This window comes from Natrix helvetica (genome assembly GCF_964273705.1).
Source record: "Natrix helvetica genome assembly, chromosome: 1".
NCBI classification, from domain to species: Eukaryota; Metazoa; Chordata; class Lepidosauria; order Squamata; family Natricidae; genus Natrix; species Natrix helvetica.
In genome coordinates, this window is record NC_138548.1 from 144,877,476 (window position 1) to 144,895,823 (window position 18,348).

General features: G+C 34.5%; 1 protein-coding gene across 1 annotated transcript in view; it reads right to left on the reverse strand.

The window, feature by feature from the left end:
• LRP1B (LDL receptor related protein 1B) overlaps positions 1-18,348 on the reverse strand; it is a gene marked incomplete at its 5' end in the record, with an annotated part of 698,113 nt that overhangs the window by 25,541 nt on the left and 654,224 nt on the right. Inside the window, 7 exons of the mRNA XM_081955361.1 lie at positions 3,597-3,758; positions 6,738-6,902; positions 8,067-8,192; positions 9,399-9,572; positions 13,382-13,498; positions 16,302-16,408; positions 17,604-17,827. Coding sequence (XP_081811487.1) covers positions 3,597-3,758; positions 6,738-6,902; positions 8,067-8,192; positions 9,399-9,572; positions 13,382-13,498; positions 16,302-16,408; positions 17,604-17,827 — 1,075 coding nt within the window. The remainder of the gene's footprint in view (positions 1-3,596; positions 3,759-6,737; positions 6,903-8,066; positions 8,193-9,398; positions 9,573-13,381; positions 13,499-16,301; positions 16,409-17,603; positions 17,828-18,348) is intronic.

The window sequence follows — 18,348 nt, forward strand, 5'->3', positions numbered from 1 at the left end:
TATAGCTGAACATATACACATATACACATCTATATTTATTCATTTCAAAGGCATAATCTAATAGATTATTTAAAAATATTCAAAATGAGACAAAAATTTGTCAACATTTTTTTAAAGACACTTTTCTTAAATCATAAGAATGTTCCTTTATGGATTTTTTTTTTGAACATTTGCCATCATTTTTCCCCTTCCCCAACCATCGAAGAATGATTTCAGATCTAAAGCAAGTGGATGCTAACACAATTCTTGTTCACAATTACAAAATAAAACAAAAAGGAAACAAACAAAAACAAACAATAGGTGCTGCAATTTATTTAGAAGGCTGAAGAAGGCAGGCAAGTGTAAACTATATTCTACAATCTCAGTTTCACTAAAGAGAGCGATTGAATTTCCACTTCCTGAATGATCTAAGTACCACCAAGTTTTCTGTGAAAGAAAAAGCTAAGCCTTTTATTTCTGTGATATAACATTTGCCTGAGGCTCATTTATTGTAGGTACAGTATGTCTATGTAAACCTTGGTGCTTTGTGCATGCATTCAGATATTCATGTATACATATACAAATGTGGATATGTAAGAACACTGCCTACTCCCCAAACTGTATTAATGAAGATGGAACTATAACATATTAAATATAAATAGGAGAGGAAGGAAAAGACGGGCAAAATATGGTTCAGTGAAAATAAGATTGGCAAGAAGAATGCTAAGGGATTTAAAGAACAAAATGCAATGTAGTAAGGGCAGTGTAAGTAAATATGTTTTGAAAGTACAGAAATATATGTAGTTTTTCTTATTTCCTGACATTATCTTCTCCTTACTTCTTTTTAAGGTTTTCTTGTACTTTGCATGATGTTGTTTACTTTGAAAGGCGATGGGATGATGAGGAAATGAATGTAGGCAGGTTTTTCTGGATGGACTGGACTTGCTACTTTTTCATTATGACACCAACTTATTCTTTGAACTGCATTCCAGGTGTGCTGTGTACCCTAATGCAGAATTAATGAGAATACACACATGGGCACACATGCACGCACCCACCCACACCCTTGTGTTTGGAAACTTTTATTATTCTCCGGACAATATATTATTAATATGTATTCACTTTTGAAAATTGGCAAAAACATGGCTGATGCATTTGTTCTTCCTAGTGGTTTGTTTTAAGTGCCTATTTTCGCATTTGGTATTTAAATCACCAGAGTTTGCAATATATATATCTACATACACACAAACATACATATATTCCAGAAGCTGACAATCTCCTTGTAATCCTGTTTTATGGTTTTTATTTAGAGCAGACACTATTGCAGTTAATGTTGCAACTATCTTGTATTTTATGAGATAGACATTATTGTGTGTAATAATGGCCAATAAGAAGGTTAGAGTTTGCTTCCCTCCTCCAAATATTTGTCTTTGTAAAAGAGAAGATAGGTTTGCAGACAAAAGGAAAGCTGCAGATATACTATACAAGAACTGGTTCTAAAATGTTTGGACCATTTTAGCCATTTAATGTTTTCTTATTCCTTTTTGTTAAAGAATGTTTTTTCCATACAGGTTTCAGGAGTTCTAGGGGTTCAAAATAAAAGCAATTTTTATACACAGAGAGAGAGATGGGCTGCCAGCGGTTCTCCTAAACCGGATGTTAATTTTCGGAGCAGTTCGGAGAACCGATTGTTGGAAGAAATCTTTTCCCACTTTACAGGGCTAATCCTACAAGGGAGGCAGGAAGGAAACATTCTGGTATTCCTGTATTTCTAGCCTAATCCTTATCTTAATTGCCCTGCTGCTTTCAGTGTTTTCAGAAACTGCCTCTAGGTTAAGCTTATTATGTTGTAAGCCTTAGCAGCCTTTCTATCTGTAGACCGAGCTTCTCTGGAGTCACTCCCGCCAGGAGTTTTTTTGTGATACTCTTATTCCTGGGGATTGACTTTCTTAAAGATTGTTAAAGGGTTGTTTTAAGCTTTTTGGAGTATGCTTCCAACACAGCTGAAACAGCTATTTAGAGAAGGGTTGGCATAGTCATAGAAGAAATGGCTGAGATGCAAACTTGGCATTTTGTCTAATTTTTTTACTGCCTTTGTGGGGGCATGTGATCTTTCCTTAAATCTGGATGATTACCTAAGGATATCTTGTGAGGTGAGTGAGAGCACTCTGGTATCTGTAAGTGGTGCAAATGGATCTAAGGATTGTTTGTCCTGGGTGGGAATAGGAAACTGTGCTTTGTCAGTTCACTGAGCACAGGAATCTCTTGTCTATGGGGATTCTTCAGTTATTCAGGTCATGGTTGTCCCAAAGGTGCTTTTTCCAAGTGGCAACTGGCCTTTCTTGGTTTCCAGAAAGTTCAGTTGCCTCTTGAAAAAGTACTTTTGGGACAGAAGTCTCTTGCATTGCTTCGGAGTGGGCAAGGCAGATGATTGCTCACTGATAATAAGTGGATCCTCCTTCCAATTTCTTTTAGTTTTCTCTCATGATAATATGGCATAGCAACATGGAACCAATTGTAGAAAGTTATCACCCACCCATCTCCGAGAAGAATGAAATATTTTAAGAAATATTAAAAAGGAAGAATATATTTCCATGAATGAGAAATGGAGAAACATGTTTTCTTAGAGGCAGAAAACAGCTCCCACCTTCCTTAATAGCCCACAGAAGATGTCAGCACTTAAGAGATAAAGAGATAGATAGCTATATTCATAGGCAAAACTTCCCTGCAGCAAGGTCTGAACAAAGACAGAATGGGATTAGCCCTCACTCAAGATCTTAATTTGTTAATTTGTCTCTTTAGCTCATTTTGTAGCCCAAATATGGCCACCCACTTTCTGGAGAGCTTAAATGACCTCTCTGCTAAAAGGTTTCATTTTATGAGCAATGGTAACTTGGCTGCTGATAGTTATCCTTGTATTTTAACTATTTTAATTCCTCAATCTGCTCTGGCAACCTGCCTGATTTGTAACTCCAGATTGCAGGTATTGCTGAGGAAAAAGAAGGTATTCAGACAGAATGGTTTAGGTTTCCATGACGGCTGTGACTAATTGATCTTCAGTGAGTATTCCCCCATTTTTAATCTAATGACTAGTATTTAGGGCAGCTTTTTGCAAGCAAAGAATCTTTTTGCAGTTTTTTACAGGTAATCCTTGACTTACAACAGTTAATTTAGTGACCATTCAAAGTTACAATCGCACTGAAAAAAGTGGCTTATGACTGTTGTTCAAACTTACAACTGTTGCAGCATCCCTACGGTCATGAGAGGGCGGGCAATGCGAAGTGCCCTTAGGCGTAAGTGACATCGAATTGGCCATGACCATCCAACCATGCCCACTCAGCCATTATGGCAGAGAACCAGTTGTTAAAAAATTTGCAGCCCACCACTGCACACACACAAACATTATTAAAGCATTATGATAAAAAAAAAATAATATGTCATGTCTGTTTTGTTATTATATTTGTCTGAGAAAAGGAACTTTTCTTGTGATTTTGCTCTTAATTATACAGTTTTGTTCTGGATGCACAGTATTTTGTCAAATGATTGCTTTTAAAAACTGAAAAATAGCAAGTCTGTTCTGATTTTTGCTAATTATACTCCAGTTATTTTGTACTTACAATCTTGACATCTGTTCCCTGTATGTTCAGGTTGACATTGACAGTGGGGCTGATTTCCAGCAGTGACACTGCAAGTTCCTCCATTCTGACAAAAGTGATCACAGACTGTTTTATTGCAATTTGGACCTGTAAACCCCAGTGTACAAATGCATGCAGGTCTTCCTAAAAGAAAAAATGAAATATCTGATAGGATAGCTCTAATTATGTACACCTTTCTTATTCATACTGATAATATGAATACTACAATTTAGAAAAATCAATCAGCATCATATGACATCTATAAATATATACATCTATAAATATTTTTAACACATATACTGGTAGTCCTTATTTAGTTACCATAATTTGGACTGGCAAATCGGTTGTTAAGCAAAGCAATTATTTCAATTTTCCTTTGTGTTAGAGATCTGTGAAGGTCATAATTGCAAGGATTGGTCATAAACTTACTTTTCCATCATCATCATACTGCAATTGGTTATTACATGAGGTAGCTGCTGAATGAGGACAATCTATAAATCAAAGCCCTTGATTATGCTTTTTATTTCTTTAAAATCCATTACAATAACTTATTTAGTTTGAAAATAGCTCAAATTATTTTGAGTTTTAATTACATTTTCCATATGTATGTTTTAATTAATTGATGACATTTCTTTGTTCAGATATTATTTTACTAAATCTGAAAAAATGCACACATTTTAATTAAAGCTATCCATATGATCCACACTAAAATATCCCAATACCATAAATTATAAGAAAACAATGATTAAATCTACAGTTTGCAGTGGAATTTATTCAACTAATTAATATTTGTGTAGACAATAATCTAAAAGTTAAAGTTTTTTTTATCTCCTTATGCAGCAAATAATGACTTACAGTGAATTTATTTTTTTCCTAAAAAAATAATTAGAAATACCAATACTAATAATATAATAGTATATTTATAGACCAATTTCCAACTTACAGAAAAATAAAGCACAGTGCAACTTAATTTAAGAAGAATATCATCCAATAAAATGTAAGCATTGAAAATGTATCAAGGCTGTAACATAAATGTACTAATTAAACAGATTTAACATTTGAACTTGTTCAGAAACAGGGCATAATAAAATTAAACAACATTTATTGTAATGATTGAGGATTGTACCACTAATAATTAGTTGAAATAATCATTCTGCAATTTAATTTACATTTAATTGGGAAAGTTATTAGTAGGAAAATAAGTAAATAGGCCATAAAATAAAAATTATCATTATCGGAATTATGTTTTTCAGCTATTTAGCTGTTTGGTATCTTAATCTAATCATTATTACTAGTCCCTGCCCCTTCCTTCTTAATCCCCATCCATTATCCAATTCAAAATGGGAAGATTTAGCGTATTGTAACTGGGTAGGAACTTAAAGCTGATATCCTTTTCTTTAAACTGATAATGGCTACCAAGAATACTTATGGATATAAAGCTGTAAAATAATTATATAAAACTCAATTATTTGAACTACAATTCAAATAATCTACAATCAAAAACATTTTGTGAAAACACAGGAGCAGCATTGGAATGTTTTAACTGAAGCTCTTGTATATTTTCTTCCAACATATTTACTTGATAAATTATAATAATTTACTTGATAAATTACTTGATAAACTGCTGTGGAGTAAGAAAAATATTAAGGCCTAAGCACCTATACCTGTAGCACCTACTATCAACAGTAGATGAAAAAGTATAGCTGTCAATGGATTGCATGTAATACTATCAGTACTTAAAGTTGGAAAATTCTTCAATATTGGAATAATGCCTCTTAACATGCCCAACTCAGTACAGCTTTAAATACAAATATTATACCCAAATCCTCCTTCAACCTTTATTGGCCAGCCAATACAGTTACAGGTTATTAATGAAAAATTGCTTTTGCAATCATTTAGTAAATGAAGGGGAAAACTCACTAGGATGACATGCATTTCAGCTCTCTTTTAAGATGATCTAAGGGTATAACCCAGTACATAAAACTACTGATGCAGGAATATTTTAGCTGTCAACTTTTGTCCTGTTCTACAAGCAGTGACTAGTAACTTTGGCAGTATGTTCTCTACCTAAAAGATTAAAAGTTACACCAAATGTGGATGGAACTTACAGTTTTTCACATCTCAACCATTTTTGAGGATCTTCATCCTATCTAAGAGACACTAATTCTTTGTTACAATTCTTTCCCAAAGCACTAATCTGATGTGAAGAACAATCTTTTCTATTTCTGTTATGAGAGGCTACAGAGCTGCCTTTGTTTTTTTCTTAATTAATGTTCACATCTCCTGACATAGATATCTGAATCCTGAAGTCAACTGTACATTAAAAAGAGCTGCAGCCTCGTGTTGTTTTAATGATTGTCTGAGCACATTCAGTTTATTATACAATCTCATTCTGGTTTTTTTGTCTGCACTGAGTTATTGAATATGCCAAATTAATCAGCTTCTAAGAAATCATTTCATGTGTCTTTAATATTATGAGACACTTCTGAAGAGAGGTAGAAACACCATATTGTTCTTCAAGTTCAATACCTCATTTTGTTACCTTACACAAGAATTCCTTTTAAATTATACTGGCCCCTCATGACCCATTTGGCATTAAAGCAGGCTAACATTTTCATCATGGAACACAGGACTATTAAATCAAATAAAAGTCTTTCTTACAGTCATTGACCACTGTAAAACAATGTAAAATTATCTAACTTATAACTTATGGAACAGGTAGCTAGATTGTAAAGATCTAATGATCAGAACTATGCATTTTTTAAAGGAATAACTGTAAATCTTTGGAAATTTCTCAGTATGCATATGGTTGGTAAGAGGAAAAATGGGTGCCTGAATTGAATTGCCTCTTCCAAACCTGCCATATAACCCTTAACACTAGATGTGGTTTCCACACTCTCACATTGCAAGGAAAACAAGGAAGCCATTCCTAGTAAATTTTCTACATATATCAGTATCATTTTTTTTAGAAGAAAACCAAAAATCAAATGGCTTTTAATGCTTTATACTTTAGTCGTAACAATCCCATGAAATTTTATGACTAATAGTAATAATTAACTATAGAATAACTGTTTTCCATTGTCTACAATAAATAAAGAAAATTAAATATATATATATATTTACCGAGAACCGAAGCTATGCATGTTCCTCCATTCTGACAATAATTGTTACAATGGTTAATTTCACATCTGTCCCCTGAATAACTTGGCCAACAATAACATCTTTGATCACCTTTTTCATTTATAACACATCTACCTCCATTTTCACAAGCCAGGTTGCAAGTCTCATCTGTAGGTAAGATATAAACACAAAGGTCATGACAGGAAATGATTATCATTATCATTGTTCATCCAGGAAATGAAAATAAAGAGCCAGAATAAACAAACTGTTAACACAGAAGAACATTAATGAATACAAAATCAGTTGCAGCCATTCAGTCCTGTTTGTTGCTCAGAATTCATATGAACAACATGTTTGACTGAATCATCTCAAGGCCTTGCTACTAGTAGAGTTCTGCAAAGCACTCAACTGAGTAAGTCATGCAGCACATTGGTATAAGCAAAACATCATTGTTGAAACACTGAAGTAGCACTAACCTTCAATAGCCTTGACATAGTTCATTTGAAGTCTCTCCTAAGTATTCTGAATTAACATTTTTCCTATACAGATAACACTTCAATTGGAATCAGTGGTAACGAGAATGATTATGGGGAACTGGCATGCTGAGCTGTGAAAGTCACCAAGTTTTGTAGAGGACCCTGATGTATTAAAGCTATGAATATAAGTGCCAGCTTCCTTTGTGAATTATTTTCGCAAATTTAATCTTAATGCAATTGGTACAGCAGATTTGTACACTGATGTTGAATTAGAATATTGTACCAGCATCATAACAAAAGTAGATATTTTTTTGCAAAATTGATAATGTCCAGATATATTAGATATGCAACTCTCAAATGTCATATTAGTAAACTGCAATCTTTATTTCTTTGCTAACTTTGTGTCTTTATATTTATATGTGGCAACTGATATGATTATTGTTATCATTGTTGTGATTCATTTGATTGGTTTTAACCTTGCTATGGATGTTTTGTTTATGTATCCTGTAAGCTGCTTTGAGGTTTTTCATTGTAGAACAGCAGAAGTATAGTATATAAATGACTAACAACATTGAGAGGTGCTGATGTCTTTTAAATTATGTAAATTTAGTGGGAGGGAATTTTAGATATTAGAATACAACTTTTAGGTAGATTTAACTTTAAAAGCCAAGGTTTTATAAGTCAAATACTAATCAAAATTAATACCATTCTGCATTTTTTTTAAAATATTCAAATGGATTCCTTTACTTAAATTTCTGATATTGAAAGAAATATAAAAATTGAAAATTTAGCATTATTCACTCACCCACAATTACTTCATGGAAAATTAAGTTCTTAAATAAATGTCAATACCCACCTAACATGTTCAAATCACTGCATTTTCCATTAAATATTGTCTTTCCTTCTGGACATATGCAAGCTGCACCTGAAGGGTTGAGTAAACACAGGAACTCACAGGTTAACTGCAGACAAGGATTGAGTGCTATTTGGAAGGAGAAGAGAAAGAAGCATAATATGAATTATTTTTCAAATAAATAATGAAATAAGAAACAAGGCCCTTATAGTATAGACATTAAGATTTAGCCCTGAGCCTGCCCCCCCAAGCCCATTAATACAAGAAAAAGGAACAACTTTAGACAAATCCTGATCCTCTGTTTTCAAGGGATCGCGTCCTGCCCCATACATCCCTACGACCAATTCGCTCGCACAGAGAGGGACTTCTCCAGGTGCCGTCCACCAAACAGTGTCGGAGGGCGGCGCCTAGGAGCAGAGCCTTCTCTGTGGCGGGCCCAGCCCTGTGGAATGACCTCCCCCCTGATATCAGGATTACCTCTGATCTCCGCTCCTTCCGTGTAAAGCTCAAGACCCACCTCTTCCAATTAGCTGGCCTGGCTCAACCATAGTTTTATCCTATTGCTCCTGACGGGTTTTTTAAATTTTGTAATTTTAACTGAGGGTGTTTTAAATAGTTATTTAATTTTATTTTTATATATATTTTATGAGTGTTACCTCCTCCAGGTACATGTATGTGTATGTGTTTATTTGTATTTGTATATGTATTGTATATATCTGTATATTGTATGTGTTTTATTGTACGCCGCCCCGAGTCCTTTCGGAGAGGGTGCGGCTAACAAATTAAATTTCATTTCATTTCATTTCATTTCATTTCAAGGACATGAGCAGATTCTCAGATAAGAAGTGGTAAGCAATTTGAGCAATAAACTCAAATACAAGAAACAGTTTCATGTAGTGGTTAAGACATCCGGTTAGAAACTGGGAAAATTATGAAGTCAGATTAGTGATCCTGCTTTCATTTTATTTATTTGTTTTTTATACCTATTTATCTGAGGTCTACTCCATAAATCATGATGAAAAAGAAAATATACCACATTTTGTGTCATTATCTACTTCATGATTTCTTTCCCAACAATTTGTCTCCAGCCTTCAGCAGTAAAGGTTCTACTACAAAATATTTTATTATTAAGCCCAGTAATTGATCTTTCTATAGTTTTTATTTTATTCCTAATACTATCCCAAGTTCCCCAAAATAGCTCATTTACTAAGTCCCTGAAGTCTAATGTATAATGCATGGGAAGGCGTGAATAAGTTATATATATATATTAGTATGCTATTTTGAATATTGAAATATTTTAAATTTTCCCGCCTGAAAGTAATAAAATGTACTCACAGTGTATTTGTTTGTAGCGATGTGAAATCAAGGCACTTTTTGTTTTATCAGTCTCCAAGTTCAAATATTCTACGGCACCATGGCCAAATTTTTGCACTCTAAATGCACCATTTTTAGGTCCAGCTCCATATATATAGTTTTCAAAAATATCAATTCTATGAGGATGTAGTAAGCCTTAAGTAAAAAGAAATACAAGGACATGAGCAGATTCTCAGATAAGAAGTGGTAAGCAATTTGAGCAATAAACTCAAATTTACATTTGGATGTGACATTTCTGTACCAACATATACTGTAAATTAATGTTGGTATTTTTGTAGTGATATTTTGGTTTTATGAACAGTATCTGGAGTTGATAAAGTTGACAAGAAAAATAAGGAATCCAGTGTGACTTCTCCACTGGAAATAAGTATCCTTCCTATCCAGCAAAAGTTTCAGATGAAGTTCCTTCAACTGATAATTATACTATAGAATTCATCATACACTATTTTAGGGTTCAACACAACGAAAAGGGCAACTCTTTTATATCTCTATTCATATTTATTTTCTTTCTTCTGAACAGGGAGTTCTTATCAGCATAATGCATGGAAAATCTGAATTAGCTTTTAACATTACAGAAAGTTTCCTCAGCTAAAATAATTTAAATAAAGAAGTTGTTAATTATTATCATTTTCTAATACATTTGCAGAAGTATCAAAAGCTGCCAAAGTACTTTATCATATAAACCCTAAAACATACTTTGTCGATTAGTTCACAGACTTCAAATTGGTTTCAATTTGGAAAAAATTAAAAAAACTCTAGGAGAAAATCAGATCTTGGGGATATGAATAGTATGCACATGCACGCGCGCGCGCACACACAAACACACACACACACACACACACACACATGCAGTGTATATAAAAACTCTACACACTTATTAAAATGCCAGGCATTTGAGATGTAAAGAAACCAGACCAAAATAACTCACTTCTGATTTTATTCCAGCTTTAGTACAACATATAAACTGTACAATTCAACTGAAAATGATCACACCTTACCAGTAGGGGTCCTTAGGCAAAGACTCCCTAGCTCTTCACCTGCCTACTTCAGATATGAGAGTCATAAACTAGGAGAATCATAATAGTTCAGATGATGCCTAGAAGCATCACAAGATCTGTATCACATGTTGTCAGGACAATCTGACAATAAATAGGCTATGGGAATAAACCATGCATAAACAAAACAAAAGAACCTGGAATTGACGGAATGCTACCAGAACAGCAGACGTAATGAGACATGATATATGAAGCATAAGAGGATTCTACACCCACACTAACTGAGAAACAGCCAATGACCCAATGTTTCAGCATAGTGAAGCGAAAGCTGCTCTCACAACCAGATAGGCTATTTATACATTACATCCTGGACTCAAGAAAACCCAGAAGAGCACGTAGATGTGCAGCCAACACCTGAAGTGGAATGAAATTGCCACTCCATACATTAAAAACACAGAAGTTTATATGAGGTATAAGATCGTGGATAAACTAACAGAATACCAGAGTTGGAAGAGACCTTGGAGGTCTTCTAGTCCAATCCCCTGCTCAGGCAAGAGCCCCTATGCCATTCTGGACAAAAAGCTGTCCAATCTCTCCTTAAAAATCTCTAGTGATTTTACTTTAATTTGTTTATTTGTAATTATTAAATTTGTAAACTAGCTAAACAGTCAACCCTCACGATCAATGCTCAATGTCAACCAATGCTTGGTGCAGAAGTATATATTCAGATAGTATATTAGAAGATGCTAATAGAGCCCTCACAGGAATCCTTACAAACACAAACCAATAAACTGAATACATTTACAGCCTCTGTAATCCTGGAGGTGGTTGATTACACAATCAAGATGAAAAGCAATACATATCTCCCCTCACTCCCACCGCCCCGGAAAATGAGGTTAGACGATAAGATCAAGGCAATTTGGAGAGAAGTTAATAAGCTGGTGGAACTACTTGGCCACTGAAAAAAAAAATCCAGCTGCTGTTTCCATGTAAAGCCCTAGAGACTGTTAATAGGGTCTCAGAGCACTGGCTACTAGGATAAGGAGATATATTAGAAAAGCAGAGATCAAGAAGTAAATGCCCTATTCTCCAAAGAACCAACTAAAGTATAATCCCAACTGCAATGCAACAATACAGTAACAGCAGAATCACACACAGTAGAAACTGAACAAAACTAGAAGAACATATAGGAAAAAGAGAAGATACATAATGCAAAGTGTCTGCTTTGAGAGCAGACCACAGTAAGATTCCAGAAAAAGAATTAGTCACTATCACACTACTAGACATCCAGTATTGAATCAAGAACATGAATTGCTGGACAGCATCTGTCCTGGGCCTTGTTCACACCTTCTGTCAAAAATACATGAACGCTTAGCAGCACAGAGGAAACACCTGCTAGGAGCAGACTCCTACCCAGACTGCTGAACACAAGGAAAGATGCTGGTTATGAAACAGCCTCATATCTCACTAGTGAACAATAACAACAACATGGAAAGTCCTATCAGGTACCAAAGCCACCAAGCTATAGGACCCATATGAGCCAGTATATGAGCACATCTCAGAATTGAGAACAATACCAGAGGCTCAAAACACCAGTTGCTCATAGATATGCCCAAGACCTAAAGCCTAGACAATCTGAAAATAATTGGAATTAACTACAGGAAATCCTATGACTCAAAGTCACAAACATGGATCTGTGGATACTGGCACTATACTGAGTCAACACAGCACTGGTTGCCATGTGACTGTGGGATACCAAGGTACTTATAGCTGGTCTGTAGAACTACCAGTAGGTCACATACCAGACATACAGACGAGCTATGAATACCTGGTATCCCACAGGCATAAGGCAACCAGAAAGACAAGGCAAGGAAGATAGCAACTTCTAAATATCATCAAAAGATAGAGACCTGAAGACCCAGCTCAATGAAAAGAGTAAGATCCACACCATCAACACGTATGCACTATACCTTGCTGGTATAGTGAATTGGCCCAAGAAGGACACGAAGGCTGCCAATGTGAAGACCTGGAAGTTTCTCATAATGTACGAAGACTTCCACCTTAAATCCAAAATCCAGAAATTGTATACCAGCCTGAAAATGGCCAGATGGAATCTGAGGAGTGTCAAAGCCACTGTCCTGAACAAACGTCAGGGTGTCCACATCAGTAACATGGCACCCATTGATATGCTGCTGAGAGAATGCCTCAGGCAGCAGCAGATGTGGAAGGAAGTTTAGACAAAGAAAGTACTACAGCAAGACAAGATCCTGCATTGGATGTACCATCAACAGATAATGGAAGATAATGATAAGCACTGAAGCACTGATCATAGCAGTACTAGAACAGACACTAAGTAGCTTTAGAGAGGCCTCTGAGACAGTTTTCAGAGACACATGGTGGCAGGATGTAAGATCCAGAAAGGAACAGCATATACTGAACAGCCCAAGCAAGTAACTGGCATTGTGTACAGGAACATCTGCATAATGTATGGACTAGACCCTCTCAAGTCCAAATGGGATATTCCACAGAAGGTCTGAGAATAACAGAGCTAAGAACCTGTGGGACTTCCAGATCCAGATGGACAGGTAGGTACTGGCCAATCAATACTATGACAGATATTGTGATAGTAGACAAGACAGAAAATAGTGATGGTCATAGATGTAGTGGTGCCAAGTGACAGCAAAATCAGCAAAAGGAGTTGGAGAAGTTGGAGAAGTACTAAGGACTTAGGTAGGATTTTGAAAAGCAAACGCCAAACTGGCTCAGTGGTGGTACAAGCACTCGGAGCTGTGACTGCTATGCTGAAGGAGGGTTTCCAAAAGATCCTGGGAATATTAGAGCTCTCTGTCCAGAAGAGTGCAATGCTGGGAACAGCTAAGATACTGAGCAGAACCCTCAAACACACACACACACACACACACACACACACACACACAAATATATACTTACCTTGCTTGCTGCTAACACATATAACTGAATCAGAGCCATCAAAACGAATACTGCCAATTACTGATAATTCAAAATCAGCCCAAAACAAGCGTTGACTGAAGTTATCAACCACTAGACCTGTAAATATATTAGTTAAGAATTTGAATGTAAATCACTGCATAAGAAAATAATCTCGCAGTCCTAGATTGTTTTTTACAGAACTGTACAAAATAATAGGTGGCATGTAATTTTAGAAGTGTGCTTCTAGAGTTGGATTTCTCCATAGGACACTGTAGTTAGTCCCAATCTACAAACAGTTATGTAACATCTGACATAATTAAAGCCATCCTTTCAAAAAGATGCACAAGAACAGTGGCTGCAACATTTGAGCATGCAGATGTTATACCTAACAATTGCTTGATGCAAAAGTCTCTGAAAGAGAATGCTGGTATAAATCAGGAACTGCCTGTATAGTAGTTTGCATTTGGATGTTACGATATTAATGGAATAAAAGAGGACCAAAATTAGGGGTAAAGTTAAATTTGAAGGAAACCCTGCAATCCTTCATACATCCTAGACTACATATGCAAACCAAAAGTCATGTTTCTAGACTTGATGCAGTTTCCAGTTGCAAAAAATACATCTATTAGAGAAAGGTATGCAGAAATACATGCCACTTTAGGAAAAAACTGCTTTCTGTCACATTAAGTATGAAAAGAAGGTAGAAAAATCAGATATTAATATAAAATGAATACAAAAAAATTAAGAGATGGTGGGTAGAAAATGCATCCTAAAAATTAAGCAAATTAAAATGTATGCTAAAAAGAACAAAACAAAAATGTAAATATTTTTAAATCATAAATATACAGTAAAAGACAAAAGAGATAAAAGTAGCATAAGGAAGAAAAATGTGTAATGAGAAAAATCAAACTTGTCACATTCACCTATTTAACTAAACTGGCTACAAATTTATATTATAAGGTTTCATAAAACCACTACAAGGTCTAAGCAACTAAATGAAGATATAGCCAGGATCAATGAATTGATCATAATAAATAAGTACTTCACTTTGCAATATTGATTTCATATTCAGCATTAATTATGGTGGAATCAATGTACATTTTCCAAAGTAAAAATTTGCTTATAATGAGTATTACTGAATTCTAATGCAGACTAAGATTGGCTACGCTTGACATCTTATTTTCACTTCAGAACAATTATAAACATTACAGTTATCTACTGTACTTTAAATTAACTCCAACTTTTCCCAAGATCAGTGCAGACATTTAATTTAGACTTTGTTCAATTTTTGACAAAAGGACATTTAAAAAACTCAGTAATACAGAGTTGTGTTCAGAGTTTGTAATCTGCCACTGTTTTGTTAACATTTTAAAGTACACTTGATTCATACACTCTAAATGATAGGTAAAACTTTTATGTCAATACTGAGAACACTTATGTATGCAAATAAGAATAATAATTGTTTCTAACAACTCTAGTACATAAGAACAAAAACAGAAATGATACAATATTGTATTAATCCTTCTTGATTCTTAGAAGGATTCAAAACATAATCTTCTTTAATTTCTTGCTCTCTATTTTTTCCTGATTCCCAAGATTTCATTCTATATTAAGAAAATGTATGTCTGTATAATATTCTATAGTAAAAATATCAGCTATATGTAGGATGCATAGATGTCTAATGTTACAATTCCTTGTAATGTATGTATAAACGTACTTAACAAAAAGCTGTAATTTGTTTCATGTTGTCACTTTTTCACTTTCTTAAACTTTATGTTTATATTCCTTGCATAACTTTTATACATTACATATAGATTTCTAAGATCAATATACAGATTGTTATGTCAACTCTGTTACACTGTTAAAAAATAAGGTTTCCTAGTAAAATTCCAGTTTAAGGAATGCTTTGATGGCTACATGCTTTATAAAAGTTAGGATTATATCTCCACTGAAGGACATTGTTTACTGTACAAATAAGAATGATGTCAATGCATTCTTTCCCACATTGTTCTTCAGTTTTCTTCTTTGTCATATGTGGACATAACATTATCAATGATTGAACAAAATATTAATATTAATTTTTCTGTACAACAAACTTTAACAATGTGGATATTATTGATTTATTTGTATGCTACTCATTGTAAAAGTCAGAAAGCAGCAATTGTGCAATCTGTCTTACAACCTGTAAGGTTAGTAAAAATATCGGACAAATTGGTTTGCTTACCATATTTATTTGAAAAGCTGTAGATAATAAATTATTTGAAATTTTAAAAAGATGTAATGGTCAAATTCAGCTGTAACTATTTGTCATTGTGTATGGAAACTTTTAAAATTGCTTCTTTTGCAATCACAACAGTCAGGTACAAATCACAATGATGGAAACAGGCTGAACTGCACATTGCCCAACCACTTATACTGGATCCCAACAGTGAAGAGTATGCAAGTCATGTACTATGTGTCACAACATTGTGGTGCATATTTCGTATCATATTGATTTAAAAGATTGATATAGCTACTTATCTTAAAATGCTAACTCTGGGTTGTTCATTATGTAATTTACTTAATCCCTCTTACAGATACCTATGACTGAATTAATAAATATAAAAAACAAGTACTACGTACATAGTTCTATATATTGTATATTGTCTATATATTGCAAGGATATGCTATCCTTAAAGTACAATCTGGATGTGACATTTGAACAACATAAAAATGATTCTCTGGAAAGTACATCCTTGCAACTTCAAGGGAGGAAAAAATAGAAAAAAGTCATTTTTGCAGGATATAGAAAACTATTGAACAATACAAAAACCACTGAATCAGGATTATTACTGAGTTGCAATATAGTGCAGAATAACATTTCAGAATAGCTGAAATGGAGTTCATTAATAAATAACATATTGTTAAATTTTAACTGTACCTGTTGGTCTTTGTAAATTTTTTTGTACTATTATCCTCCTCAAAGTACCATCCATCGCTGCTTCTTCTATATGAGAACGATCTCCAATTACAGTCCAATACATCATGCTGGAAATCCCAAACACAAATCACATAGTACTGTTCCATTATACTTAACACAAAGAGCCTGCTACTATATGTCAGTTTATTCATGTTCTTCTGATAATTCACAAAACTACCTATCTTTTACTTTGAAACTGAAGAAACTCTATTCCATGAACCCAAATGAAAAACTAATGAGAATAATGCCCAGACATAAACTCTAGACTATGTACATGGTACCTTGTCATGAGATATTTTAATATCTCTGGTTAATTGTGGATGGGCTGTAATGTTCTTACAAACATTCATTCTATGGTAACATCTGAAGATTATGACTTCCCATAGGCCCTGGTCAGACATATTCATATAGGACTGAGACGTGAAGTCAGGAATAATAAGCCTGGCTAGTTAGCATTGCTAGGGATGCAGGATAATAATCCAGTGCCATTCTTTCTCCATGTCACTTTGTAATATACTCTAAATAAAGGCCAAGGATTCCTTCTTCTAAAATTGTCAGTGAGTGGTGTACAGTATAGCACAGATTTATTTTTGTCTTGTTCCCTGAATTTAAACATTTATCTGCGAAATCTCACATATTTTCCCAAGGCATAGGGGACAATTTTATTGAGCTATGGTTTATTTTGTTTCTAAATAGCAGCTGCTAGCCATTGTCTGAACTGTAATAAGAAGTGGAAGTTCAAGGCAGTATAGATGTAATCAGGCTCAAGTGAAACGAGTACTGAAAACAGATATATATGAGAAAATATCAGTTTTGTGACAAAGCCAAATGCAGCTATTGCAGGCTCTGCAGTGGTCTTGACTCTGACTTTGATCACTGCCCTTTCAGAAAAGAGCTATGACTCTGGCCCCCAAGCAACTTTTCCTGCTCTTCTGCATGTTATTTTCTGCATTAAATATGTTTGTTTCAGTCCTCTACATATTCATATTTTTGCCCTTTACCAGGATCCTTCGGATTATTCAACTGGCTATTATTTAAATGAAAATATTAAAGTCATTCTTACTGATCTCATAGGGAATTTGCATTTTGAGTAATTTTTAATGAGAATTTGCTGACAAGTGAAGAAGCTGGCAAGAAAGGAGTAATTTTCTTCTCTGTGAAGAATAGGGCCAAGCAACATAGAAGCTATGTCATTCCAGAGGCACTTGCACTATACAATGGCTCACATAATGCCTATCATAAAAGTTCTTGTTAACAACGTACCCTTTAAGAGGATTCACAGCAATTGCATACGGTTCTCCTGCCATATTTGTAAGGAGTCTTGTGCAGTTTGGTCCATTTATTTGTCCCACATTGATGGAGTATCTTAAACTTGTCCAATGAGTTGTATAATAACTAAACCAATGCATTCTGGAATGATCAGTCCAGTAAATGTTTCCAGCTATCCAGTCAACTGCAATGTCTCTAGGGCGTTTGAATTCAGGACACTAGAAAGAAAGAAAAAAATAGATGTTTAAAATTGCTCTGCTATATACTTATTTGACCTGATTGGTCTATAAAGAAACCTACTATTTTAACATTGAGCTTGAAAGAACATTTTAAGTATAAACATCTGCATATTTTAATACCTTTTGTTGACTTCAAATTTATATTTCTCCAAAAATACTTAGATATCATTCTACTTTATGCTTCATAGATTGCTACAATTGCTTTGTGTATTATAGTTTTGCCTTTCATATAGCTTTTAAGCCATTAAGATTTTGCAATTGGCGTTTCATAATTTCTTCATGGGTATATATAAGAAAGGATAGCTCTAAAGGGACCATATAGTAGCAATGGTACTTTTCACTCAGAATTCAGGCTGGGATATGGGATTGATATAGCACTTGATGTCACTCTTGGATGACCTCTAGCAGAAGCAGTGTGTGTGTGTGTGGGGGGTAGTGCATCCATCCTTTCTCTTCTTGAACTCTCAGCAGCCTACTTTAGCATTTATCATGGTTTCCTT